Source organism: Arachis ipaensis, chromosome B3 (genome assembly GCF_059453495.1).
Source record: "Arachis ipaensis isolate K30076 ecotype BB chromosome B3, ASM5945349v1, whole genome shotgun sequence".
NCBI classification, from domain to species: Eukaryota; Viridiplantae; Streptophyta; class Magnoliopsida; order Fabales; family Fabaceae; genus Arachis; species Arachis ipaensis.
Window position 1 is genome coordinate 71,029,761 of NC_142438.1, and position 23,483 is coordinate 71,053,243.

General features: G+C 37.2%; 2 protein-coding genes across 2 annotated transcripts; both read left to right on the plus strand.

The window, feature by feature from the left end:
• The first annotated feature begins 6,097 nt into the window (after positions 1–6,097).
• LOC148571064 (uncharacterized) lies at positions 6,098–6,816 on the plus strand. Its single transcript, XM_088507915.1, has 3 exons — positions 6,098–6,181; positions 6,313–6,540; positions 6,769–6,816. The coding sequence occupies exons 1-3, from the start codon at positions 6,098–6,100 to the stop codon at positions 6,814–6,816; spliced, it is 360 nt and encodes a 119-aa protein (XP_088364041.1).
• Positions 6,817–8,536: 1,720 nt separating this feature from the next.
• On the plus strand, positions 8,537–10,948 carry LOC148571065 (uncharacterized). The gene has a single exon (XM_088507201.1). It carries the CDS (start codon positions 8,537–8,539, stop codon positions 10,946–10,948), a length of 2,412 nt encoding a protein of 803 aa, XP_088363327.1.
• The last annotated feature ends 12,535 nt before the right edge of the window (positions 10,949–23,483 follow it).

Genomic DNA, 23,483 nt, shown 5'->3' on the forward strand with positions numbered 1-23,483 from the left:
AGATGAAAGACCCAGGAAGTTTCTAAATCCCCTGCATCATAGGGGATATCACTATTGAGAAAGTCTTGTGTGACCTGGGAGCTAGCATAAATCTCATGTCCCTAACCATGATGAGAAGGATGAAGATTGAGAAAGCCAAACCAACAAGAATGGCACTCCAATTGGCTGACAGAACATTTAAGTTTCCACATGGGATAGTGGAAGACTTGTTGGTGAAAGTGGGGAAATTCATTTTCCCAGCTGATTTTGTTGTACTGGACATGGAAGAAGAGGCCAACACATCAATTATCCTAGGAAGGCCATTCCTAGCTACTGCTGGAGCCATCATTGATGTGCAAAAAGGGGAACTAGTCTTGAGATTGCATGAAGAGAAGATGGTCTTCAACGTCTTTAAGGCAATGAGTTACACCAAAGAGTCCATAGGAGAATGCACGATGGTAGACACCATAGAACAGATAGTTTAAGGGGTTTTGGAAGAAGAACAATGTGAAGGAACTATGGAGCTGGAACAACAAGCATCAAGTGGAGAACTACCACAAGGAATCATGAAGAATTCAATCATGCCAACCACCACGGACAACAAAGAAGCAGAGGCACCAAAACTAGAGTTGAAAACCTTACCACCCAGCTTGAAATATGCATATTTGGGTGCCAACAACACTCAACCAGTGATCATAAATTCAAGCCTGAGTAAGGAGCAAGAAGATAAACTTATCCAAGTGCTGAGACAACACAAAGATGCCATAGGCTGGACACTTTCAGATTTAAAAGGGATCAATCCTTCAATGTGCATGCACAAGATCCTACTTGAGAAAGATGCCAAACCTTCAAGGCAACAACAAAGGAGACTGAATCCAACCATGAATGAAGTAGTTTAAAAAGAAGTGTTGAAGTTGTGGCAAGCAGGGGTTATTTACCCCATCTCAGACAGCCTTTGGGTAAGCCCGGTGCAAGTAGTCCCAAAGAAGGGAGGGATCACTGTTGTGTCAAATGAGAAGAATGAACTGATACCTACACGGACAGTGACCGGATGGCGTATGTGCATTGACTATCGGAAACTCAATGAAGCTACCCGGAAAGATCACTTTCCCCTGCCCTTCATGGACCAGATGCTTGAAAGACTCGCAGGACATGAATACTACTACTTCTTGGATGGTTACTCTGGCTACAACCAAATAGTTGTAGATCCCATGGACCAGGAGAAAACCTCTTTTACTTGTCCCTATGGAGTCTTTGCTTATAAGAAAATGCCCTTTGAATTGTGCAATGCACCTGCAACATTCCAAAGGTGCATGCTCTCCATCTTTTTGGACATGGTTGAGAAGTTCATAGAAGTATTCATGGACGACTTTTCTGTGTTTGGAAACTCATATTCTAATTGCCTATGTCATCTTGCCCTGGTGCTAAAAAGGTGCCAAGAAACCAACCTGGTTTTGAACTGGGAGAAGTGCCATTTTATGGTAACTGAGGGGGTGGTTCTTGGTCACAAGATTTCAAAAAATGGCATAGAAGTAAACAAGGCAAAGGTGGAAGTAATTGAGAAATTACCTCCACCTTGCAATGTCAAGGCAATCAGAAGCTTTTTGGGACATGCTGGGTTCTATAGGAGGTTTATCAAGGACTTCTCAAAGATTGCGAAACCTCTTAGCAACCTACTTGTCTCAAATACTCCCTTTGTTTTTGATAGAGTGTGCATGGTAGCCTTTGATGAGCTTAAGAAGAGACTCTTCTCTGCACCTATTATAGCACCACTTAGCTAAGATCTTCCCTTCGAATTAATGTATGATGCATCTGATTTTGCTGTTGGTGCCGTTCTAGGACAGAGGAAAGACAAGCTAGTACATGTTATTTACTATGCTAGCAAGGTCCTTAATGAAAATCAAAGGAACTACACCACAACAGAAAAAGAACTTTTAGCCATAGTCTTTGCTTTTGATAAGTTTAGATCATATCTTATTGGCTCTAAAGTAATTGTATTCACTGATCATGTAGCACTCAAATACTTGCTTACCAAACAAGAATCTAAGCCCAGATTAATAAGATGGATTCTGCTACTCTAAAAGTTTGACATTGAGATTAAAGATAGGATCGGAGCAGAGAACAAGGTAGCTGACCACCTCTCAAGGATTCCACAAGAAGAAGAAGAGACGCACCAAGTTGCAGTAAATGAAAGCTTCCCTGATAAGCAGTTGATGATGATCCGAGTAGCCCCTTGGTTTGCAGACATAGCTAACTTCAAGGCTATTGGGGAACTACCAACCAAAATCAACAAACACATGAGGAGAAAGCTAATCAAGGATGCCAAGCACTACATCTGGGATGACCCCTATTTGTTCAAAAAGTGTGCTGATGGAATCTTGAGAAGGTGTGTCTCCCATGAAGAAGGGCAGGAAGTGCTGTGGCAGTGCCATGGATCCGCATATGGAGGCCACTTCAGTAGAGAAAGAATAGTAGCAAAAGTGCTTCAATCCGGATTTTACTGGCAAAAAATGTTCAAGGATGCTAATGAATTGGTGTCAAGATGTGATGAGTGCCAAAGAGCTGGTAATCTAACCAAGAGAAATGAGATGCCACAGCAATTTATACTAGAGCTTGAACTATTTAATGTATGGAGAATTGACTTTATGGGACCCTTCCCAACCTCCTACTCAAATAGTTACATATTGGTGGCTGTCGATTATGTCCCAAGATGGGTAGAAGCCATAGCCACTGCGATAAATGACAACAAGGTTGTGATAAGCTTCTTGAGAATGAACATCTTCAGCAGATTTGGGGTTCCTAGAGCCCTCATTAGTGATGGAGGGACACACTTCTGCAGCAAACAACTTGAGACACTCCTTTTCAGGTATGGAGTCAAGCACAAGGTGGCAACTCCATACCATTCACAGACCAACGAGCAAGTTGAGATTTCAAACAGAGAACTAAAAAGAATTCTTGAAAAAACTATAGGAAGCTCAAGAAAGGATTGGTCTAAGAAGCTGGATGATGCATTGTGGGCCTACAGGACAGCCTACAAGACACCCATTGGGATGTCCCCATACCAACTGGTATATGGCAAGGCTTGTCACTTACCAGTTGAGCTTGAGCATAGAGCGTTTTGGGCTCTAAAAATGCTAAACTATGATGAGCAAGCTGCTGGAGAAAGAAGATTAATGCAACTCAATGAGCTGGAAGAATTTAGAAATCAAGCATATGAGAATGCAAAAATCTACAAAGAGAACACAAAAAGGTGGCATGATCAAAAGATAGCAAGAATGGAGTTCACTGAAGGACAAAAGGTGCTGTTGTACAGCTCAAGACTCAAGTTCTTTCCTGGGAAACTTAAGTCTCGATGGTCAGGATCCTTCACCATAATCAAGGTGTTTCCCTATGGTCATGTAGAACTCATGGAGGACAAGACTCAGAGAACTCTAACTGTCAATGGCCATAGACTCAAACACTACTTGGGAGGCTCCTTAGAGGAACAGAAAGTGAGCTACAAGCTCAACTAAAGATGGAGGAGTGTCAAGCTAGTGACAATAAAGAAGCGCTAGTTGGGAGGCACCCCAACACTTTATCCTTTTGATTTATTGTTTTTCTTATAAGTAGTTTAAAATTCGTTGCTTTAGATAGTTTAAATTTCAGTTTCATACTTGTGTTACATTACCATTTAAAATTAGATTGCAAGTGGTAAGTTAGGAAGTTTAAATATCAGCTTTGGTAGTTAGGATACCCTTACATTCTTTAATCTCTTTTATTCCGGAATTGCAACTTGATGAATGCATTACTAATGATGAGTAAATGGGCTGAAAACTAGCTAAAAGGCTAAGTTTGGTGTGGCTACTCACCCACTTAATCTAGGCTTACAACCATTTTGATAACTTGATTTTGAAGAGTAAGTCCAGAGATTAAGTTTGGTGTAGCCACCACCATACAAGGATCACCTAGCAAGCCCAATTCTACTCAACCTGAAAGCACTTAACATTTTGGCAAGAGTATGAACGTGGTTTAATGAGTTCAAAAGAGGTTAGAAACAAAAAAATGAAAAGATTGGAGTTATTCCATCCTTATGAACACATTAAATACACAATTATGAAACCAATTTATTGAGATACAATAGGATTAAGTTTGGTGTCCCAAGGGACACCCATCAGTTACAATCCCACTTACCTATGATAAGAAGGAATGTGAAGGATTCTTTTGTCATTACTAACGGGTTTCAGTTTCATTTTCAGGAGAAAAGATAGGACCCACATGGTAAATAACTCATAAAGCAAAGAAGTCAAAGTGTACTTACACTTTGGAACTCAACACATGCAGGATGCACAGTGAGATAAGGGTTGGCGCCTCTTTCCATGCTAGGCGCCACTCCCCAAGTGGGAAAATATTGAATCCTTTTTATTTCCCACCATTCAAACCACACTCTTCACACCCTATAAAAGCCTCACTTTCCCAACTCTTCTCCCACTTCAAACCCCTAATCACAAACGAAAAAAGAATCCAAACACTTTTCTTCTTCTTTTATCTTTTCGCCTTCCACTACCTCTCTTCCCCTTCTTCTTTTCCCTTTTCTTGATTGGGACAATCAAGTCCTAAGTTTGGTGTTGGAGCAAAACTTTATTTTTCTTGCCCTCTCTCTTACAACCTTCCCCAAAATTTTTTTTCACAACCTCAAACACACTCTCAACTCAATGGCACCACCAAAAAGCTCATCCTCAAAGAAAAGAAAAACCAAGGAACCAACTTCTAGATCCTCAAGCTCATCTTTCAATGAATACAAGTTTCTCTCTGCATTCAACTAAAATCAATTCTATAGTTGGGTGAGTGAGAGGGAAATCATCCCAGAGGTTGGGTTCCAATTAGGGAGGAACGAGCATCTTGAGATCAATATTGAGATTAAAAGTAGGGGATGGACACTCCTATGCAACCCACCAAGGAAGGTAGTAGAGACACTACAAGATTTATATATATTTGTGGGTATTTTTCAGTGGGGGTTTTTAAAAACCTCTTCAATATATTTTATATGTGGCATTTTGATAAACTCCCACCAAATACCTAATAATAAAATCCTACTGTTATCAATTATCACATAATTAAAATTTATTTCAAAGTCCAAGAAACACTCGAAGAGAAAGAAGAGAAGGGTGAGAGCTCACTGAAACCCTAAAGCTCTCCATCGCCATCTCCATCGCCACCATTGCCGCCGCTAAAGTTAATCTCCTTTCTGCTTCTGCCATAAAGCTATTGAAATCGAGCCAAGGCGCTTCCTTCATCAACGCGTTTTCAGATCTAATTGCAATGCCCAAGCCTCTGGGATCGAGAGAAATCGCTTCTTCGGTTAACTCTCCTTGGCCAATGACGCTCGTGTTCTCCATCGACATTCTATCCTTTCTGTACGCTCTTCTTTTCACTCATTTTCAATTTCTGGTTCTCCTTCTCTTTTTCCTGTTTATTCATTTTCTTTGTTTTTAATTCTCAGATTCTGAATGATTTGTTATGTGATATAACATTTGATGAGTTTTATTATCTCTTGGTTGATAACATTGTTTCAAATTCTCAAGCACTCCAAGTGTTCGATGAATTGTTTATTCTCAAGCACTCCAAGTGTCATGAAAAATAGGTACAACCGGGTAACTGAAACTTGTGATTTATCTGCAGATTTTTTATAACTAGTATGATACTAAATTGCTTGAAATAATCAATTCAAAGTGTGTTCATGAATAGATTCAGTAATAATATTGTAAGAACTAATGATAAAGTTCTTATTTATAACAATCATTCTTTTCCACCATTTTAAATGTGATATTGCACTGATGTGATGTCATTTTTCAAGAGAGGAATGAGAGGCTATTTTATAAGCTTCTGATTGATAACATGGAGGAACGGCTTCTTGTTGTTTACACTCCAACTGTTAGAGAAGCCTGCCAGAAATATGGAAGCATTTTTCGTCGACCGTAGGGTCTATACATTAGATTGAAAGTGAAGTATGGTTTTTTATGTATATTTATTGTTCTGTTTTTATCATTTAGCCTTTGAGGTGAAAAAAAGAAAGAAAGAAAGAAAGATAAGAAGATATACTAAGTGTTTGAGACTCTACAGAGGCTAGATCCTTGAAGTAATGAAAAACTGGCTAGAGAAAAGTACTCAAGTTGTTGTCACTAATGACGAGCAAATATTAGGACTCGGAGATCTTGGTTGCCAGGTAAACATAGATACTGATTGTGGTTTCTTTCTTATTTAATTTGAAGTTTGCTTTTTGAATTTCCCATCATCAATGCATCTCTATCTAGTTTATTTTGATATATTAGTATTTGTATATATTTTATTTTGCAGGTTGTTGTTTTCACAGATATTAGTCTTGAGAAAGCTATTGAGTTCAATGATTTTTGCCACACTCATCAGCTTCCTATTGCTTTTATCAAAACTGAAGTTAGAGGTTTTTTTGCAGAGAAAAAGCCAGTTCTGGACTCAGAACTTTGGCATGCATGTGCTAATCCCCTTGTTTCTTTACCTGCAGTTGGGAGCCATTTGGTGTACTTTCTACAAGGTCATAGTGAACAAGTATGTTGAAATATGATATTATTATTATTATTATTATTATTATTATTATTATTATTATTATTATTATTATTATTATTATAAAGTGATGATCATTTTTCTGGGCTTGAAGATTGTTTCTTGCCTCTTGTCGCTCTATCTTGTATTCTTGTTGCCTTAGCTTAGCATGATCTGATTTAATCCTCTTGGAAGCTCTAATTTAACTAGGCTGATTTTTTCTAATTTTTCCAGGCGAAGTTTCTAATCTGTTTCAACTCAAAATATTTTCAAGTTGGTTGATATTTCTGAGTGTATTAAGGCACAGTTATCTAATCACAGATCTTGATGCGGAAGGTAATTAATTAAATTTGTCCACCTAAGTTAAATTCTTAACGAAAATTTATTAGAGTTCTCAGTATATATTATAACTCTTATACTAATGTATTAATTGAATTACAAATTATTAATGAGTTATAATAAAATTATTTTAACCTATGTGGCATAAATTGATTGGAGTTATGTTACTCTTAGAACACCTAATAACAACTCATTTTCTATAAAGATACGATTAATTCATCCATATTTATGTTAACACTTATCAATTTTGGATGTTCATATATATATACAGGGGAAGCATTGATTGAATTTGTGAGGGCCCTCTCAATGATTCCAATAATCAAATTAAAGATTGGAATAGTTTTTTTGTGAGCCCCTGCTATAGTTGCTCTAATGTTAATTGTAGCAATAAACATGTTATATCTCTATGTTCACAATATATATATATATATTCCTTCTGAACCAAAGGAGGGCAATGATATCAGATTTTCTGGAAATATGTCTAAGCTCTTCCGCTCTCTTTCTAGACGCCTTTCTTTTTCTTCTCCATCTTCCTCCTCCACCTCTCCAATCCATTCTTCCTCCAATCCCCTTACTGAGAAAATAGTTAGACATTACGAACTTTCTCCCAGACACAATATCTTTGAAGAAGTTTGCTTCGAAGATATCAATCAAGCCATCGACAATTGGGAGATACCCAAAATCCCCAAGATGAGCTTCATGTCCCTGATGACAACAAAAGAAAATCAGACTATATCATCAAAACCGCTGAAAATAATATTCCTCTAGGACCAGATTCCGGTGAGGAGTTCCATCTCTTAACCAAACAATCTGTCAGAGAACATGCCCGTCACTATAGATATCTTCACATAGGGTGTGTCCAAGTTGCAGTCAAACCACTCATCCGAGAAGGCTTGAATGCTTCCATCCTCATGTGTCTTAGAGATATTAGACACAATGATTTCCAAGACTCCCTTATCGGAACAGTTGAAACAAGTCTTGGACATGGTCCAGTTTATTTCAACTGTTTTCCAAACAAAACGGTCAGCCTGTTAGACACCAACATTCTTGACTCTCTCTTCCTAAACATCCGAATTCATGGTCTTAACATGAAGGAAGGATCCATTCCAGCCGCTTTAATCTATAGGATTCAACACAAGGTCTTGAACACTTGTAATTCTAGAGTCCTTCTTAAATCCCAAGATCGTGAAACTACTTTGTTTGTCACTGACATGACAAAGGCCAACGTTATGATTCCAAGGCTCATAAGGTGGGATGAAATTGATCTCCCCCAGTCATGGTCTATTGACAGAGCTATCCCTACACAACCTAGACAAGCACCTCTCTTACGAGAAATAAAACAGGATGAATCAGGGAAAGTAGAAATTTTCTTCGACAGAAGAAACTCTTTTTCCTCCAGATCTGAAGCAGGGACATCTAATGATTTTGCTTCAGTAAGAAGGTCTTTTTCCGTAACCTCTCAATCTCAGTTTTCAAAATTTTCAAAACCCGTACACTCTGAAATCAATATTTCGGGATTACAAAATAATTCAAACATTTCTCAAACAATTTATCAAACTGATGATAAGCATTCAGATGATGATATTGAGATAGAATCTTCCATTCAATCTCCAACATACTCATCTATGCATGGTGCTCAATATTCTTCTGTGAATAATGCCCAATGAGTAGCACAGAATTTATCATAAATAGGGAAGCCTTACGTAAAAACCTTGAATCTGAGGAATATGACCTCCACAGAGAATGGTATTTACGTACGCATACAGCTGCTCAAATTGCATCATTCAAAGAAAAATATTACAGTTTTCTAAAAGAAGTTAAGATGCATATTCCTTTCTTTGAATGGTTTCATGCTTATTCCATAAAAAATAATCTGGTTTATCCTTTCAAAAACAAAGAAAACTTGCTTTCAGCAAATGTTATTTCAACTTGGAAAGTTAAAGATGGGAATTTAGTTAGATCTGAGTTTCCTCCAAAAGGACCTTTTGTTATCTCAAACACGGAAGGACATAACCCTGTTATGGCTTCTCCTTTTAAAACAAAAAATATTGATGAAGCTGTCGCCCCAAAAGATATTAAAAATCTTATTGAACAATCTAATTACACCAATAGATTTTTACAATGTCTGGGTGACAACCTTTCATCTTCGGGATCTACTTTTTCTTTGAAAAATATTTCTGAAGCCTCTACTTCTAAAAGTATTGAAAAACCCCTTTTTAAACCTTTTAAAATGAGTAGTAAAGCAAAGCAAAGTCTTAAAACTTCCATTTTAAAACAACAATCCGGTGATTCAGAAGTTATTCAAAAAATTGACCAACTTTTAAACCGTTTCTCTACTGTCCCTGAAACTCCTAACTCTGGTGAGTCTACTTCTCGTATTCAAATGCGCTCATCCAAAGCCGTTAATGCCCTTTGTCATGAGTCCAACGACTCCTCCTCCGAACAGAGCGATGATTCTCACAAATCATCCCTCAAGATCAGTCCTATTCTGACCAACTCTCTCACCAAATGGAAGGGTTTAACCAAACCCCCTGCATATAATTATAATCGTTTTTCCGCTCCGGACCTAGCTCTTGAAGAAAGGGAACTAGGTTTTGTCAGCTTCAATGCCAATAATGTCTATGAATGGAACATAGACGGCAAAACTGAATATAACATCATGAGTATGCTTCAGCATATGACTATGGTAGGGACAGCCTATCAAGCTGCCCATGAAACTTCTGAAGAAGCAATAGCCAATGTTATTGTTTCCGGTTTCAGTGGCCAACTCAAAGGATGGTGGGATAACTACCTCTCTGATAACCAGAAACACTCAATCTTTTCTGCCATAAAAGTCAACGATCAGAATGAACCCATCATTGGAGACGACGGAGAACCCATCCCCGATGTTGTTAACACCCTAATCTTTACCATAGCAAGCCACTTCATTGGTGATCCATCTCTTTGGAAAGATCGCTCTACTGAGCTACTTTCCAATCTCAGATGCAAAACTCTGTCTGACTTTGGGTGGTATAAAGACACATTTCTTACTAGGGTTTATACCAGGGAAGATAGTCAACAACCTTTCTGGAAAGAAAAGTTCCTTGCTGGACTCGCAAAATCCCTGGGAGATAAAGTAAGGGACAAAATACGTAGCTTAACTCCAAATGGCATAATACCCTATGACGAGCTAAGTTATGGTCAACTGATTTCTTTCATCCAGAAAGTTGCTTTAAAGATTTGTCAAGATGACAAAATCCAAAGGCAACTTGCACGAGAGAAAACCCAAAATCGTATTGATCTGGGAACTTTCTGTGAACAATTCGGTCTTCCTGCTTGTCATCCTAAGAAATCCAAAAGACTATCCAATCGAAAAGTTTTTAAACCTAACCCTGAAAAGAATTTCAGAAGATCTAGAAAAGGTTTTCAAAAACCTAAAAATAAAAAGAGTTTCCAAAAGAATTTCCAAAATTACCCACAAAAGAACCCCATTATTTGCTATACATGTAAGAAACCTGGACATATTAGCAAATACTGCCGGTTAAAAGGAAAGATTAATAATCTAAACCTTGATCCTTTGATTGAGGAACAGATTAATAATCTTTTGTTAGAAAGTTCAGAAAATGATTCTGACCAAGAATATTCGGATGATATCAATAACATCGAAATCGATGACATTGAATCATCAGATTCAGATGTCAAGCAAATTGGTGTTTTATCCAAAGACCAAGATCTCTTATTTGATGCTATTGAGGCTATTGACAATTCAGAACAAAAGAAAGACTTCCTTTTGAAATTAAAAAGATCTTTACAAAAGGAGAAAAAACTCAAAAATTTGGTCCTTAGCAATAAATATGACGTCAAACCAATTTTCAAAAAATTAGAAAAACAAGTTATTCGTCCCATAACTATTCAGGACCTCCAGTCTGAAGTCAACAATCTCAAAAGAGAAATCCAAGAAATCAGGAGAAATCAAGACAATCATCAACATATTCTCTCTCAATTAATGCAAGTGGGAGAATCTGGTGATGAACTTGATCAAACAGAGTGTTCTAGGGAACAAGAAAATAAAATTTCTGACGACAACGAGGGATAAGAAATTCTGAGAATAATCAATGTATTCTCTTTTATGAAACATCGTGTTCATATCCAAATTGTCGTTAAAGATTTTGTTTTCGACACCATTGCACTCTTTGACTCGGGTGCAGATTCAAACTGTATTAAGGAAGGTCTGATCCCCACAAAATATTTCGAAAAGTCTACTGAACGCCTTAGCTCAATAACGGGCGAAAGGCTAAGTATCAATTTCAAACTAACAGGTGTTTTTGTTGAAAAGGGTAATCTCAGAATTCCCACCGAATTTATTATTGCAAAAGATATCAAAAATGATGTAGTCTTGGGGACACCTTTCATAATCCTTTTGTTTCTTTACCTAGCAGATTTTCCAGGACTTACCTCTTTTGTGGGAGGACAGGTAACCTTCTTTGAGTTCTTAGATTCACCAAAACAAAAATCTTTAAACCTAATTGAATCTAAGACAAAACAGATTTGTTTTTTGAAAGAAGAAATCTCTTTTAAAACCCTTGAATCCCAACTCTCCCAACCAAAGATTCAAGACAAAATCAAGAACCTTTTAAACCGAATTGAGAAGTCTATTTGTTCGGATTTGCCTCATACTTTCTGGAATAGGAAAGAACACGTTGTTGATCTTCCCTATGAAAAGAATTTCAAAGAATCAAAGATCCCTACAAAAGCCCGCCCAATTCAAATGAATGAGCAGCTTTTGCAGCATTGTCAAAAAGAAATAAAAGATCTTTTGGATAAAGGCTTAATTCGTCCTAGCAAGAGTCCTTGGTCTTGCTCTGCTTTTTATTTTAATAAGCAAGCTGAAATAGAACGAGGAACTCCTAGGCTTGTCATCAATTACAAACCACTGAATGAAGCCTTACAATGGATTCGTTATCCCATCCCAAACAAAAAGGATTTTCTTAATAGATTAAACTCTGCAGACATTTTTTCAAAATTTGATATGAAATCCGATTTTTGGCAGATCCAAATCACCGAATCAGACCAATACAAAACAGCATTTACAGTTCCATTTGGACATATGAATGGAATGTAATGCCTTTTGGTCTGAAAAATGCCCCATCTGAATTTCAAAAAATTATGAATGACATTTTCAATCCATATTCAAATTTTGCAATCGTTTACATTGATGATGTTTTAATCTTTTCCCAAACTTTACATGAACATTTCAAGCATGTTAAAACTTTTATGTACATCATCCAAAAAAACAGTCTTGCTGTCTCTAAGTCAAAAATTGTTCTCTTACAAACAAAAATCCGTTTCCTTGGTCATATAATCTTCCAAGGCACTATAACTCCAATTGAAAGATCAATTTTGTTTGTAGAAAAGTTTCCAGATTATATCCTTGATAAACCTCAGCTCCAGAGGTTTCTAGGATGTCTCAATTATGTCTCGGATTTCATCCCAAATCTTAACAAACTCATTAAGCCTCTCCATGATAGGCTTAGGAAAAATCCTCCACCTTGGACAGAAAAACATTCTGATATTATCAGGTTCCTTAAAACTAAAGTCCGCAATCTTCCCTGTCTTTACTTACCTGTTCCTCATGCATTTAAAATAGTAGAAACAGATGCATCAGATTTAGGATATGGCGGTATCCTAAAACAAAAATTGCATGATAAAGAATGTATCATTGCATTTACATCCAAACATTGGAATAGTACTCAACAAAAATATTCCACTATCAAAAAAGAAATTTTAGCCATTGTCTTATGCATCACAAAATTTCAATCTGACTTACTCAATCAAAAATTTTTAGTTCGAGTTGATTGTAAATCGGCCAAAGATGTTTTACAAAACGATGTTAAAAATCATGCATCAAAACAAGTGTTTGCCAGGTGGCAAGCTATTTTAAGCATCTTTGATTTTGATATTGAGTACATCAAGGGCAACTCAAACTCTCTCCCTGACTTTCTCACACGTGAATATTTGCAGGGAGATAAGCAAACAGACGATGCCTAAAAAGGCAACCTTAGCCTCAGCAAGAGGCAGAGGCGTTCGCCTAGCCCTACCAGGGCCAATCAGAAGATCTGGGTCTAACACCCCAACGGAATCATCTACCCAACAACCTCAACAATCTGGGTCATCTACCCAACAACTCACCCAACAATCTGGGTCATCTACCCAACAACCCACCCAAAAATCCATTGAACCAAAACACAACCAAGCCAAACAATCCAAAGCAGACTATGCCATCCCAATCGAAACCCTCCTTGCCTTACAGGACCAGGGTCTCACTAAACTCAACAAAAAATCATGGGCTGACATATGCAGTGAGTCAGATGAAGAAATTGACTTATCTCAATTGATATCCCAAGTAGCCAATCGAAAAACAGTCATACAAACAGGAAAAGAAAAGCCCATGGACCAAACACCCCAAACATCCTCAACCACTACCAAAACTCAAAAAGCCCAAACCAATTACATGTCTACAAACAAAACCGCAAATATTATCCACATAGAGCCTGAATTCTGGGATAGCTCTCCAAACAAAGTCATCCCAAAGATTTTCCCTACTGGATTCCACTTCAGGCCTTTAGCACCCAACAAAACCCGCCAATTTTACGAATTCATCTTAATAGATACTGACTCAGTATCTATTAAACATTACAAGGATAAAATCAATCTGAATTTATAACCCATTCAACTATCCAAATTCTCAGAATTTTGTCCCCAAAGCAATTTGGAAACAACCTAAACAAAATTCAAAAATTTTCTCAAAATTATGACCCAATAGGTTTTAATTATTGGGATTACATGAAAGCCTGGACTAAAGTATTTTGGTTTCAAAATACTCAGTTCAGACATTCATGGTTAATTTACTTTAAAAGAAAAACCAATTATGTTTTTCCAAATTGGTTCTACCAATGGTGGGACTTCTTTGGACCAATTCAAGAAATTTTACCTTCACCAACAGATGAAGGGTATAAACTTTTTCAATCAAAGTTTAACAGTCAGGAAACATGTGTTCCTGTAATGTTAAAATTTTTCTCAACATTTTCATTGGCATGGGTATTCTCATGGCAATACAGATATGCAAAACCAAACCACCCCAAATCATTTCCAATCCTACAAAGGCATGGTTATGTCAAATGGTGGTCTCAATTTGATGCCTCAATGGCCTACCCAGAGAAGGTCAGAGAATGGTTCAAATCCAATCCTGAAAGTCAAAAGATTTCAGACCCAGAAACTGCTTTGTTCCTCAATCAAAAAGCCCAAATTGCTGCAGCCTTCGCAGGAGCTCAATCGAAAGAAACCCTAGCAAAAAATCTTCAGCAAATCATGCAGATGATTGAAGAAGACAGAAAACACAAAGATGATCCCACTTCCTCGGCAGAATCCTCAAGCGGTTATAACCAGAATGAAGACGACTGCTTTGGAATTGACCTAGGAGAAGATTAGTCTTTAATTAGTCTTTAATCTTCGAATTTCATGTAATCACAAAACATTGTTAACTTGTACTGTAGAAATGGTGCCGGTCATGTTCACCTGTACTGTAGAAACAGTAGAATCTTCAGCTATATAAGGAAGCCTTGTATTCATTAAGAGGCATCCTTCAATTTGAGAGAGAATAGAGAGAAGTTAGAGAGAGAGACTCTGAGAGTTCCCTTGTAAGCTCTCCAGCTCTTCTTCTTCCCTCTTCTTTTATTTCAATCATTCAATAAAACTTTCAATCAGTTCTTCATTTTCGTGTTTTCATATTTACATTTCTGCAGTTGCATATGTGTGCGGACTACCGCCACATCTAACTTCATACTAACAATCATATGCGTGCGGACTACCGCCGCATCTAACTTCATATTTACTTTCTTGCTCTTGCATCTATCATACTGCATTCTTACTGACTTCATTTTCTGTCATTCTCCCCCTTTCCCTCCTTGATCCACTTCGGGACATCTGGTATCAGAGCCTGATGGGGAAGTAGGAGTGTTAATATTATCATTAAGCTGTCTCTGAGGTTCATGGATCTGGAAATTATGTTTACTGTTCATGTTCTTATTTTTGGTATATATCAAAACAACCACTCTTTAAATCTGGAAGTACAGGCTGTTTACTTTTATCACTTAAGGGAACTGTAGCAGTAAGACCCTTGTTGATGGGCAGTAAGGCTAATTTGATGATGTTCTTGAAAGTGATAAGATCCAAACGTAAGAACTCCTGGTGACTATGGATTTAGAGATTGCAAAAAAAAAAAAGAGTTAAAACCCCAGATCCAAAAATTTGAGTGATAGTTTAGTGATAATATTTATATTCCTTCTGAACCAAAGGAGGGCAATGATATCAGATTTTATGGAAATATGTCTAAGCTCTTCCGCTCTCTTTCTAGACGCCTTTCTTTTTCTTCTCCATCTTCCTCCTCCACCTCTCCAATCCATTCTTCCTCCAATCCTCTTACTGAGAAAATAGTTAGACCTGACGAACTTTCTCCCAAACACAATATCTTTGAAGAAGAAGTTTGCTTCGAAGATATCAATCAAGCCATCGACAATTGGGAGATACCCAAAATCCCCCAAGATGAGCTTTATGTCCCTGATGACAACAAAAGAAAATCAGACTATATCATCAAAATCGCTGAAAATAATATTCCTCTAGGACCAGATTCCGGTGAGGAGTTCCATCTCTTAACCAAACAATCTGTCAGAGAACGTGCCCGTCATTACAGATATCTTCACATAGGGTGTGTCCAGGTTGCAGTCAAACCACTCATCCGAGAAGGCTTGAATGCTTCCATCCTCATGTGTCTTAGAGATATTAGACACAATGATTTCCAAGACTCCCTTATCGGAACAGTTGAAACAAGTCTTGGACATGGTCCAGTTTATTTCAACTGTTTTCCAAACAAAACGGTCAGCCTATTAGACACCAATATTCTTGACTCTCTCTTCCTAAACATCCGAATTCATGGTCTTAACATGAAGGAAGGATCCATTCCAGCCGCTTTAATCTATAGGATTCAATACAAGGTCTTGAACACTTGTAATTCTAGAGTCCTTCTTAAATCCCAAGATCGTGAAACTACTTTGTCAGAGAACGTGCCCGTCATTACAGATATCTTCACATAGGGTGTGTCCAGGTTGCAGTCAAACCACTCATCCGAGAAGGCTTGAATGCTTCCATCCTCATGTGTCTTATCGGAACAGTTGAAACAAGTCTTGGACATGGTCCAGTTTATTTCAACTGTTTTCCAAACAAAACGGTCAGCCTATTAGACACCAATATTCTTGACTCTCTCTTCCTAAACATCCGAATTCATGGTCTTAACATGAAGGAAGGATCCATTCCAGCCGCTTTAATCTATAGGATTCAATACAAGGTCTTGAACACTTGTAATTCTAGAGTCCTTCTTAAATCCCAAGATCGTGAAACTACTTTGTTTGTCACTGACATGACAAAGGCCAACGTTATGATTCCAAGGCTCATAAGGTGGGATGAAATTGATCTCCCCCAGTCATGGTCTATTGACAGAGCTATCCCTACACAACCTAGACAAGCACCTCTCTTACGAGAAATAAAACAGGATGAATCAGGGAAAGTAGAAATTTTCTTCGACAGAAGAAACTCTTTTTCCTCCAGATCTGAAGCAGGGACATCTAATGATTTTGCTTCAGCAAGAAGGTCTTTTTCCGTAACCTCTCAATCTCAGTTTTCAAAATTTTCAAAACCCGTACACTCTGAAATCAATATTTCAGGATTACAAAATAATTCAAACATTTCTCAACCAGTTTATCAAACTGATGATAAGCATTCAGATGATGATATTGAGATAGAATCTTCCATTCAATCTCCAACATACTCATCTATGCATGGTGCTCAATATTCTTCTGTGAATAATGCCCAATGAGTAGCACATAATTTATCATAAATAGGGAAGCCTTACGTAAAAACCTTGAATCTGAGGAATATGACCTCCACAGAGAATGGTATTTACGTACGCATACAGCTGCTCAAATTGCATCATTCAAAGAAAAATATTACAGTTTTCTAAAAGAAGTTAAGATGCATATTCCTTTCTTTGAATGGTTTCATGCTTATTCCATAAAAAATAATCTGGTTTATCCTTTCAAAAACAAAGAAAACTTGCTTTCAGCAAATGTTATTTCAACTTGGAAAGTTAAAGATGGGAATTTAGTTAGATCTGAGTTTCCTCCAAAAGGACCTTTTGTTATCTCAAACACGGAAGGACATAACCCTGTTATGGCTTCTCCTTTTAAAACAAAAAATATTGATGAAGCTGTCGCCCCAAAAGATATTAAAAATCTTATTGAACAATCTAATTACACCAATAGATTTTTACAATGTCTGGGTGACAACCTTTCATCTTCGGGATCTACTTTTTCTTTGAAAAATATTTCTGAAGCCTCTACTTCTAAAAGTATTGAAAAACCCCTTTTTAAACCTTTTAAAATGAGTAGTAAAGCAAAGCAAAGTCTTAAAACTTCCATTTTAAAACAACAATCCGGTGATTCAGAAGTTATTCAAAAAATTGACCAACTTTTAAACCGTTTCTCTACTGTCCCTGAAACTCCTAACTCTGGTGAGTCTACTTCTCGTATTCAAATGCGCTCATCCAAAGCCGTTAATGCCCTTTGTCATGAGTCCAACGACTCCTTCTCCGAACAGAGCGATGATTCTCACAAATCATCCCTCAAGATCAGTCCTATTCTGACCAACTCTCTCACCAAATGGAAGGATTTAACCAAACCCTCTGCATATAATTATAATCATTTTTCCGCTCCGGACCTAGCTCTTGAAGAAAGGGAACTAGGTTTTGTCAGTTTCAATGCCAATAATGTCTATGAATGGAACATAGACGGCAAAACTGAATATAACATCATGAGTATGCTTCAGCATATGACTATGGTAGGGACAGCCTATCAAGCTGCCCATGAAACTTCTGAAGAAGCAATAGCCAATGTTATTATTTCCGGTTTCAGTGGCCAACTGAAAGGATGGTGGGATAACTACCTCTCTGATAACCAGAAACACTCAATCTTTTCTGCCATAAAGTCAACGATCAGAATGAACCCATCATTGGAGACGACGGAGAACCCATCCCCGATGCTGTTAACACCCTAATCTTTACCATAGCAAGCCACTTCATTGGTGATCCATCTCTTTGGAAAGATCGCTCTGCTGAGCTACTTTCCAATCTCAGATGCAAAACTCTGTCTGACTTTGGGAGGTATAAAGACACCTTTCTTACTAGGGTTTATACCAGGGAAGATAGTCAACAACCTTTCTGGAAAGAAAAGTTCCTTGCTGGACTCCCAAAATCCCTGGGAGATAAAGTAAGGGACAAAATACGTAGCTTAACTCCAAATGGCATAATACCCTATGACGAGCTAAGTTATGGTCAACTGATTTCTTTCATCCAGAAAGTTGCTTTAAAGATTTGTCAAGATGACAAAATCCAAAGGCAACTTGCACGAGAGAAAACCCAAAATCGTATTGATCTGGGAACTTTCTGTGAACAATTCGGTCTTCCTACTTGTCATCCTAAGAAATCCAAAAGACCATCCAATCGAAAAGTTTTTAAACCTAACCCTGAAAAGAATTTCAGAAGATCTAGAAAAGGTTTTCAAAAACCTAAAAATGAAAAGAGTTTCCAAAAGAATTTCCAAAATTACCCACAAAAGAACCCCATTATTTGCTATACATGTAAGAAACCTGGACATATTAGCAAATACTGCCGGTTAAAAGGAAAGATTAATAATCTAAACCTTGATCCTTTGATTGAGGAACAGATTAATAATCTTTTGTTAGAAAGTTCAGAAAATGATTCTGACCAAGAATATTCGGATGATATCAATAACATCGAAATCGATGACATTGAATCATCAGATTCAGATGTCAAGCAAATTGGTGTTTTATCCAAAGACCAAGATCTCTTATTTGATGCTATTGAGGCTATTGACAATTCAGAACAAAAGAAAGACTTCCTTTTGAAATTAAAAAGATCTTTACAAAAGGAGAAAAAACTCAAAAATTTGGTCCTTAGCAATAAATATGACGTCAAACCAATTTTCAAAAAATTAGAAAAACAAGTTATTCGTCCCATAACTATTCAGGACCTCCAGTCTGAAGTCAACAATCTCAAAAGAGAAATCCAAGAAATCAGGAGAAATCAAGACAATCATCAACATATTCTCTCTCAATTAATGCAAGTGGGAGAATCTGGTGATGAACTTGATCAAACAGAGTGTTCTAGGGAACAAGAAAATAAAATTTCTGACGACAACGAGGGATAAGAAATTCTGAGAATAATCAATGTATTCTCTTTTATGAAACATCGTGTTCATATCCAAATTGTCGTTAAAGATTTTGTTTTCGACACCATTGCACTCTTTGACTCGGGTGCAGATTCAAACTGTATTAAGGAAGGTCTGATCCCCACAAAATATTTCGAAAAGTCTACTGAACGCCTTAGCTCAATAACGGGCGAAAGGCTAAGTATCAATTTCAAACTAACAGGTGTTTTTGTTGAAAAGGGTAATCTCAGAATTCCCACCGAATTTATTATTGCAAAAGATATCAAAAATGATGTAGTCTTGGGGACACCTTTCATAATCCTTTTGTTTCTTTACCTAGCAGATTTTCCAGGACTTACCTCTTTTGTGGGAGGACAGGTAACCTTCTTTGAGTTCTTAGATTCACCAAAACAAAAATCTTTAAACCTAATTGAATCTAAGACAAAACAGATTTGTTTTTTGAAAGAAGAAATCTCTTTTAAAACCCTTGAATCCCAACTCTCCCAACCAAAGATTCAAGACAAAATCAAGAACCTTTTAAACCGAATTGAGAAGTCTATTTGTTCGGATTTGCCTCATACTTTCTGGAATAGGAAAGAACACGTTGTTGATCTTCCCTATGAAAAGAATTTCAAAGAATCAAAGATCCCTACAAAAGCCCGCCCAATTCAAATGAATGAGCAGCTTTTGCAGCATTGTCAAAAAGAAATAAAAGATCTTTTGGATAAAGGCTTAATTCGTCCTAGCAAGAGTCCTTGGTCTTGCTTTGCTTTTTATTTTAATAAGCAAGCTGAAATAGAACGAGGAACTCCTAGGCTTGTCATCAATTACAAACCACTGAATGAAGCCTTACAATGGATTCGTTATCCCATCCCAAACAAAAAGGATTTTCTTAATAGATTAAACTCTGCAGACATTTTTTCAAAATTTGATATGAAATCCGATTTTTGGCAGATCCAAATCACCGAATCAGACCAATACAAAACAGCATTTACAGTTCCATTTGGACATATGAATGGAATGTAATGCCTTTTGGTCTGAAAAATGCCCCATCTGAATTTCAAAAAATTATGAATGACATTTTCAATCCATATTCAAATTTTGCAATCGTTTACATTGATGATGTTTTAATCTTTTCCCAAACTTTACATGAACATTTCAAGCATGTTAAAACTTTTATGTACATCATCCAAAAAAACAGTCTTGCTGTCTCTAAGTCAAAAATTGTTCTCTTACAAACAAAAATCCGTTTCCTTGGTCATATAATCTTCCAAGGCACTATAACTCCAATTGAAAGATCAATTTTGTTTGTAGAAAAGTTTCCAGATTATATCCTTGATAAACCTCAGCTCCAGAGGTTTCTAGGATGTCTCAATTATGTCTCGGATTTCATCCCAAATCTTAACAAACTCATTAAGCCTCTCCATGATAGGCTTAGGAAAAATCCTCCACCTTGGACAGAAAAACATTCTGATATTATCAGGTTCCTTAAAACCAAAGTCCGCAATCTTCCCTGTCTTTACTTACCTGTTCCTCATGCATTTAAAATAGTAGAAACAGATGCATCAGATTTAGGATATGGCGGTATCCTAAAACAAAAATTGCATGATAAAGAATGTATCATTGCATTTACATCCAAACATTGGAATAGTACTCAACAAAAATATTCCACTATCAAAAAAGAAATTTTAGCCATTGTCTTATGCATCACAAAATTTCAATCTGACTTACTCAATCAAAAATTTTTAGTTCGAGTTGATTGTAAATCGGCCAAAGATGTTTTACAAAACGATGTTAAAAATCATGCATCAAAACAAGTGTTTGCCAGGTGGCAAGCTATTTTAAGCATCTTTGATTTTGATATTGAGTACATCAAGGGCAACTCAAACTCTCTCCCTGACTTTCTCACACGTGAATATTTGCAGGGAGATAAGCAAACAGACGATGCCTAAAAAGGCAACCTTAGCCTCAGCAAGAGGCAGAGGCGTTCGCCTAGCCCTACCAGGGCCAATCAGAAGATCTGGGTCTAACACCCCAACGGAATCATCTACCCAACAACCTCAACAATCTGGGTCATCTACCCAACAACTCACCCAACAATCTGGGTCATCTACCCAACAACCCACCCAAAAATCCATTGAACCAAAACACAACCAAGCCAAACAATCCAAAGCAGACTATGTCATCCCAATCGAAACCCTCCTTGCCTTACAGGACCAGGGTCTCACTAAACTCAACAAAAAATCATGGGCTGACATATGCAGTGAGTCAGATGAAGAAATTGACTTATCTCAATTGATATCCCAAGTAGCCAATCGAAAAACAGTCATACAAACAGGAAAAGAAAAGCCCATGGACCAAACACCCCAAACATCCTCAACCACTACCAAAACTCAAAAAGCCCAAACCAATTACATGTCTACAAACAAAACCGCAAATATTATCCACATAGAGCCTGAATTCTGGGATAGCTCTCCAAACAAAGTCATCCCAAAGATTTTCCCTACTGGATTCCACTTCAGGCCTTTAGCACCCAACAAAACCCGCCAATTTTACGAATTCATCTTAATAGATACTGACTCAGTATCTATTAAACATTACAAGGATAAAACCAATCTGAATTTATAACCCATTCAACTATCCAAATTCTCAGAATTTTGTCCCCAAAGCAATTTGGAAACAACCTAAACAAAATTCAAAAATTTTCTCAAAATTATGACCCAATAGGTTTTAATTATTGGGATTACATGAAAGCCTGGACTAAAGTATTTTGGTTTCAAAATACTCAGTTCAGACATTCATGGTTAATTTACTTTAAAAGAAAAACCAATTATGTTTTTCCAAATTGGTTCTACCAATGGTGGGACTTCTTTGGACCAATTCAAGAAATTTTACCTTCACCAACAGATGAAGGGTATAAACTTTTTCAATCAAAGTTTAACAGTCAGGAAACATGTGTTCCTGTAATGTTAAAATTTTTCTCAACATTTTCATTGGCATGGGTATTCTCATGGCAATACAGATATGCAAAACCAAACCACCCCAAATCATTTCCAATCCTACAAAGGCATGGTTATGTCAAATGGTGGTCTCAATTTGATGCCTCAATGGCCTACCCAGAGAAGGTCAGAGAATGGTTCAAATCCAATCCTGAAAGTCAAAAGATTTCAGACCCAGAAACTGCTTTGTTCCTCAATCAAAAAGCCCAAATTGCTGCAGCCTTCGCAGGAGCTCAATCGAAAGAAACCCTAGCAAAAAATCTTCAGCAAATCATGCAGATGATTGAAGAAGACAGAAAACACAAAGATGATCCCACTTCCTCGGCAGAATCCTCAAGCGGTTATAACCAGAATGAAGACGACTGCTTTGGAATTGACCTAGGAGAAGATTAGTCTTTAATTAGTCTTTAATCTTCGAATTTCATGTAATCACAAAACATTGTTAACTTGTACTGTAGAAATGGTGCCGGTCATGTTCACCTGTACTGTAGAAACAGTAGAATCTTCAGCTATATAAGGAAGCCTTGTATTCATTAAGAGGCATCCTTCAATTTGAGAGAGAATAGAGAGAAGTTAGAGAGAGAGACTCTGAGAGTTCCCTTGTAAGCTCTCCAGCTCTTCTTCTTCCCTCTTCTTTTATTTCAATCATTCAATAAAACTTTCAATCAGTTCTTCATTTTCGTGTTTTCATATTTACATTTCTGCAGTTGCATATGTGTGCGGACTACCGCCACATCTAACTTCATACTAACAATCATATGCGTGCGGACTACCGCCGCATCTAACTTCATATTTACTTTCTTGCTCTTGCATCTATCATACTGCATTCTTACTGACTTCATTTTCTGTCATTCTCCCCCTTTCCCTCCTTGATCCACTTCGGGACATCTGGTATCAGAGCCTGATGGGGAAGTAGGAGTGTTAATATTATCATTAAGCTGTCTCTGAGGTTCATGGATCTGGAAATTATGTTTACTGTTCATGTTCTTATTTTTGGTATATATCAAAACAACCACTCTTTAAATCTGGAAGTACAGGCTGTTTACTTTTATCACTTAAGGGAACTGTAGCAGTAAGACCCTTGTTGATGGGCAGTAAGGCTAATTTGATGATGTTCTTGAAAGTGATAAGATCTAAACGTAAGAACTCCTGGTGACTATGGATTTAGAGATTGCAAAAAAAAAAAAGAGTTAAAATCCCAGATCCAAAAATTTGAGTGATAGTTTAGTGATAATATTTATATTCCTTCTGAACCAAAGGAGGGCAATGATATCAGATTTTATGGAAATATGTCTAA